The 6,359-nt window shown below is 48.4% G+C and overlaps 1 protein-coding gene across 5 annotated transcripts in view; it reads left to right on the top strand.

Moving 5' to 3' along the window:
* The first annotated feature begins 4,574 nt into the window (after positions 1-4,574).
* The window catches only part of ACTR3B (actin related protein 3B), a 39,000-nt gene continuing 37,215 nt past the window's right edge, over positions 4,575-6,359 (top strand). For 2 of the 5 annotated variants that reach the window (XM_039348642.1, XM_039348643.1), the window contains exon 1: positions 4,621-4,777. In XM_039348642.1, the coding sequence (XP_039204576.1) occupies positions 4,734-4,777 (44 nt within the window). In that variant the 5' untranslated portion in view covers positions 4,621-4,733. Of the gene's footprint in view, positions 4,778-6,359 lie in introns of all 5 variants that reach the window. The other 3 variants (XM_039348644.1, XM_039348645.1, XM_039348646.1) reach the window with 3 other exon arrangements.

Below are 6,359 nucleotides of genomic sequence, written 5' to 3'. Positions count from 1 at the left end.
GGTTGAAGAAGAAAAAATGGCTTTGGAAGAATATCTGAAGAACAATGATGAAGATGCACTGAAATTAGTATATCAGGAAGGCTTACTGACTACTGGAGAGAACAAACTGGCCTACAAGAAAGACCAAATGAAGAACAGAATAGAGGCATGGGAAGACAAAGCACTACATGGCCAATACATTAAAAAAATAGCTGGGAAAGCAGATATTAACAAGACCTGGCAATGGCTAAGAGCAGGAAAATTGAAGAAAGAGACCGAGGGACTAATTCTGGCTGCACAAGACCAAGTCTTAAGGACAAATGCATATAAAGTCAAAATTGAGAAGACAGCAACAGACAGTAAGTGCCGCCTATGCAAAGAAGCTGAAGAAACAGTGGACCACTTGGTAAGCTGTTGCAAGAAGATTGCACAGACTGACTACAAGCAGCGGCATGACAAAGTAGCAACAATGGTGCATTGGAAGATCTGCAAAAAATATCATTTGCCTGTAAGCAAAAACTGGTGGGATCATAAAATAGAGAAAGTCATAGAAAATGATAAAATTAAACTGCTCTGGGACTTCAGAATTCAAACAGACAAGCACCTGCAACATAACACCCCAGACTTAACAATTGTCGATAAGAAAGACAAAAAAGTCTGGATAGTGGATGTGGCAGTGCCTGGAGACAGCAGAATAGACGAGAAAGAACTGGAGAAGATAACAAAATACAAAGACCTACAAATAGAAATAGAAAGACTGTGGCAAAAGCAAGCAAGGGTAGTATCAATAATAATAGGCGCCTTGGATGCAATCCCAAAACAACTGGAGCACCACTTGAACACCATTGGCATTGACAAATTCGTTATTAGTCAACTGCAAAAGGCGGCCTTACTAGGAACTGCTTCCATCCTGCGACGATATCTGTAATACCATCAAACATCCACATCTGCCTATCCCAGGTCCTGGGTAAGGACTCGAAAGGTAGACAAAATGCCAAATCCAGTCTGAATATCTGGCTGACTGTGCGATGATCCATAATAATAATAAAACTTGGAAGGGACCTTGGAAGTCATCTAGTCCAACCCCCTGCTCAGGCAGGAAACCATATACCATTTCAGACAAATGGTTGTCCAGTCTCTTCTTAAAAATTTCCAGTGTTGGAGCATTCACCGCTTCTGGAGGCAGGTTGTTCCATTGATTAATTGTTCTAACTCAGGAAGTTTCTCCTTAGTTCTAGGTTGCGTCTCTCCTTGATTAGTTTCCACCCATTGCTTCTTCTCCTGCATATGCTTTAGCCTCCAGTCCAGCGGTTCTCAACCCGTGGCTTGTGACCCCATTTGGGGTCAAACGACCATTTCATGGGGGTCGCCAAACAACGCAGTCCGCCATTTCCCCCCCTTTTCCTTAGCTGTGCTACTCCCTTTTATTCTATTGGCTTTTGAAAGCCAATAGAATAGACTCTCTTGAATAGAGTCTAATTCTATTGGCTTTCAAAAGCCAATAGGAATTGTCCAGGCTGTCTCTGCCCTGCTGAGCCCGCCAAAAGTCCCATTCTGCAAACGGTGCTGCAAGTTGTCTGTAGTGAAGGTGAGCTGTCTGGAAATTTCCACCCTTCCCTGCTGAGCAACTACTAAAAATGTAAGTAAAAGAGGGCCAGGGGTGGGAGGTCGGTGGGTGCAGGGAGGGTTGCTCGCGCGCGTGGGGCCCGGTGGGTGCCTTACCTCCCTTTGGTTGGGCCAGCTGGTGGCCCAGCCAGTGGTCGGCCTGCTCTGTCTCTGCCACTTGCCAGCTACGCCTCGGTCGGTGCAGGGGGCGGCACCACACATGCACGGCGCTCCTGGGCAGGGAAAGTCCTCGACTTACGACCGGTTGGGTAGTCCTCGACTTACAACCGGTTGGGTAGTCCTCGACTTACGATCGGTTGGGGGTCGCGGCATTAAAAAGGTTGAGAACCACTGCTCCAGACCCCAATCATCTTCGTTGCTCTTCTCTGTACTCTTTCTAGAGCAGTGGTTCTCAACCTTTTTAATGCCGTGACCCCCAACTGGTCGTAAGTCGAGGACTATTCAAACGGTCATAAGTCGAGGACTACTCAACTGGTGCAGCACCGTTTGCAGAATGGGACTTTTGGCGGGCTCAGCAGGGCAGAGACAGCCTGGACAATTCCTATTGGCTTTTAAAAGCCAATAGAATTAGACTCTATTCAAGAAAGTCTATTCTATTGGCTTTCAAAAGCCAATAGAATAAAAGGGAGTAGCACAGCTAAGGAAAAGGGGAAAAAAAATGGCGGACTGCGTTGTTTGGCGACCCCCGTGAAATGGTCGTTCGACCCCAAATGGGGTCCCGACCCACAGGTTGAGAACCACTGTTCTAGAGTCCCAACATCTTTTTTACAGCGCGGTGACCAAAACTGGATGCAGTATTCCAAATGTGGCCTTACCAAGGTATTGTAGAGTGGTATTAATACTTTGCGTGATCTTGATTCTATCCCTCTGTTAATGCAGTCTAGCACTGTGTTGGCGTTTTTGGCAGCTGCAGTACATTGCTGGCTCATATTTAGGTGATTGTCCTCTAGGACTCCTTCTCACAGTTACTACTATTGAGCAAGGTACCCCCTATACCAGTGGTTCTCAACCTGTGGGCCGGGACCCCATTTGGGGTCGAACGACCATTTCACGGGGGTCGCCAACCCACGCTGTCCGCCATTTTTTCCCTTTTCCCTAGCTGTCCTACTCTCTCTTATTGGTGGGCACACCCACTTGGGGGTCACCACAACATGGGGAACTGTATTATGGGGTCACGGCATTAGAAAGGTTGAGAACCACTGCCCTATACTATACCTGTGCATTTGGTTTTTCTTGCCTAAATGTAGAATCTTACTTTTTTCACCATTGAATTTCATTTTGTTAGATAGCGCCCAGTGTTCAAGTCTGTCCAGATCCACTTCCAAAGTGGACACCGCTGACACTGAATTCCTGATATGGATGTGAAAGTATTTTGGAATCTGAAGGTCAGCTACAATATAGATCAGTGATGGCGAATCTTTTAGAGACCAAGTGCCTAAACCGCAACCCAAAACCCACTTATTTATCGCTTAGTGCCAGGGCTGCATTAGCATTGTGGTGCCCTCGGGGGGGCATGGGGGCATGGCCCACTGGGTGGGCATGGCTGCGGTTTTGTCACAGCAGATTGAGTGGGCGTGGCTGGGGTGGGCATGGCCACCTCGATGTTGCTCATGGGGGGCACACCTGTGCGACCGGGCAGGGTTGGGGAGATCCAGGGGGTCTCTGGAGGGTGGGGCAGTGGGCAAGAGGCCCAGCATAGATGGGAGGAGGCACACAATCCTAGCTGGGACTGGGGGGCCATGGCGCCGATGGGGATCCAGCTTTCCCTGCTCGGGGTGGTCTTTGGCTTGCTGGGTGTGGGTGTGCTCTACCACCTCTACTCGAGCTTGCTAGCTGGCTGCTTCGCCTCCTTTGTGCTGGGTGGGGTTGCTGCTCTGGGCGGCGGCAGCAGCCTAATAACCTGCGCAAGCTGCTGCCAGCGGTGGTGTGCGTGCCCAGAGAGAGCTCTGAGTGCCGCCTCAACTTAACAATAGTTTGTTTAGCGGCCAAAGTTACAACAGCACTGAAAAAATGTGACTTATGACAGTTTTTCATAGTTATGACCTTTGCAGCACCCCTTGATCATGTGATCAAAATTCAGATGCTTGACAAAGCTGGTTCCATATTTATGACCCAAGGTCACGTGATCGCCTTTTGCAACCTTCTGACAAGCAAAGTCAATGGGGAAGCCAGATTCACTTAATAACTGGATTACTAACTTATCAACTTCAGTGGCTCACTTAACAACTGTGGGAAGTCATAAAATGCAGCAAAACTCATTTAACATCTCTCACTTAACAACAGAAATTTTGGGCTCAATTGTGGACGTAAGTCGAGGACTACCTGTACTTAGCAGCTTGCATTGGGATTTCAAACTGTTAATTAATTCATTAAGCACACTTAACTCAAAGCAATGCTAAACAACATATAAAAGCAATGCAACAATAAGCATTTAAAGTTAATCATCTTCTTAGTCACTTCAGAAATAAGACCCTTATTATTTAGATAAATAACACTTAAATATAGACATTTTTACCAAATATTAAGGTGATTATGTAAAAAAAAATAATAAAACTTTTTTTAAAAAAAGAAATAAGACCATGCGGTTTCCCTGGCCACAATTTCTGGGGTTGGCTTTCCCTCCTCGTCTTCTTCCTGCTCTAGGACTGAGAGAAAATGACTCTTTTGCCTTTGTGCACAGGGTGGACTCGGGGTCTCCTGGTTTCTAGCTGATGTCTTTAACGCCACACCAAACTGCTCTCCTTCCAATAATAAAACACACTAAGAATATACAATACATCGCTAAGGTTAGGGCATTGTAATAAATATAACAATCTGGAAATCAGCATGAGTTGTGTTGTTTTGGCAAGCGATAAGAACAGCCGCCATGGACTTTTAGCAGGCAATTTCCTGCTTTTCGAGGCGCCCGGATTTTTTTTTCTCCAGCTGGGGTTTCTCGCCCTGGGAAGCGGGCGGGTAACTGCCCAGCGCTGCCACCTCCCAAGATGGCCGCCAGGCAGCCTTGGCACGCCGCACACGTGGGTACCGAGGCTGGGCGCAGGCGCGCGGCTCCCGGCGCTGCCGGGCTGCTCGTAGCTGCGGCGGTCTCCGGGAATCGGGTTCCTTCCTCCCGGATCCCAGCGCCGAGCATGGCGAGCCGCCTGCCGCCCTGCGTCGTAGACAGCGGCACCGGGTGAGTGAGCGCTGCGAAAGCCGAGGGCAAGAGCCGCTAAGGCGCGGGCTGCCCTTCGCGGGATCGCCTCCTCCTCACGCAGCACTAGCGGCTTGGCTGGGTTGGGCAGGGCTGCCCTGTAGGGTCGAGCAAATCGCCGCTGCCTGCTCGTCTCCTCCCATCTCAGCGTCGGAACAGGTGGCCGGTTTGGCCCTTTCCCTAACCCCCTCCGCCCCCTTTCCTCCGCCAGCACTAGCCCCTTGGCTCTGCTCTCCTGGTAGACGGAGGTTTACTTTCGGTCCAGACATATCGGCTCTCTGCACCTGCTCCAGCCCTCCTCCTTGATCTCAGGACAGGGACGCTCTTTCTACCTCCTTCCAGCCCTGCTCTAGATCCAAAGTCAGACCTCCTCATCTCACCCCGTGCCTGGACTAGGAGAGCTGAGGGTCCTTGTGCCAAGTGGAGGCTTCTTCTCACGGAGGGCTGCGCTAAAAAGAACCACGTGCTTTGCTTCTACGCGGTTTTCCCTCGCAATCCTGAACTAGTTGTAGGGCTCCGTCCTGTCTTTTGAAGCCTCCCCGAAGGACAACTTTTTTCTGGTGCCTCAGCTTCCCCCTAATGCCAGATCCCGCCTCAGCCCCCCCAGCAGTCTCATTCTGTTGTTTTTAAAAATAATTAGCTGGAGGCCCCAGAGATTAGTGAGGATTGCACCCTTCTTGAGTCACTTCTCCCTGCCCTTCCAAGCCTGGGGCCCATAATTGCCTCTCCTTGACTTCTTTGCAAGGACACACACCAAGGGGCAAATAGCTGTGTTCTTTCCTCTTCTGAAAAAGCAAACAAATTTCAAACTATCAGAAGTCAAGTAGAGCCAGCCATTCGTCCTTGATTATATAAGGAGAAAGAACCAGTTAAGCATCTGTTTCTCCCATCCTTTCCCAGTTTTGTCACTGTCTCTAAAAATTCACACTGAACTAGTTCTCTCTTATTTCTTAGCTTTCTGCCACACTTTCTTGCAAGCCCTGGGAATCCCCACAAAAAAAAAACCAGCCCTCATTTTATAGCTCCATTTTCCACTTGTTTAACATATGGGTTCCATTCGTTCTCTGTCCCATTCCTTTGGCTCTCTACGTTCCTTAGCTGCAGATCTTCCAAAGGGGTCCTTCCCTTCTCTTGGCTTGATGGGACCCCCAACCGAAGTTCCTGAGTGATTCTGGCCTGCATATTTTCGCCAATTTTCCTACCGTTTTAGCTTTTCCTCCCAGCAAACATTCAGAGAACAAAACTTGAGAACTGAGCTACTTTGCTAAAGATTCTACTTGTCGTGGCAACTAGCTCAGATTGCCATTCTGTATAGGTACTCCTTATGACTATTATTGAGCTCAGAATTTCTACTGCTAAGCGAGACAGCGGTTGTGAGTGTTGCCCCATTTTGCGAACTTTTGTTGCTATAGTTGTTAAATGAATCACTGCAGTTATTTAGCTAGTAACACAGTTGTTAAGTGAATCTGGCTTCCCCATTGACTTTGTCAGAATGTCACAATGATTTGAGCACATGACTCTGGGACAAGCTATTCTCCAAAGCTCCTGAAGGCAGGACAAGAAG

Source organism: Crotalus tigris, unplaced genomic scaffold (genome assembly GCF_016545835.1).
Source record: "Crotalus tigris isolate CLP2741 ecotype Arizona unplaced genomic scaffold, ASM1654583v1 scf7180000018165.1400786, whole genome shotgun sequence".
Lineage (NCBI taxonomy): Eukaryota > Metazoa > Chordata > Lepidosauria > Squamata > Viperidae > Crotalus > Crotalus tigris.
This window is presented reverse-complemented; position numbering and strand designations above follow the sequence as displayed.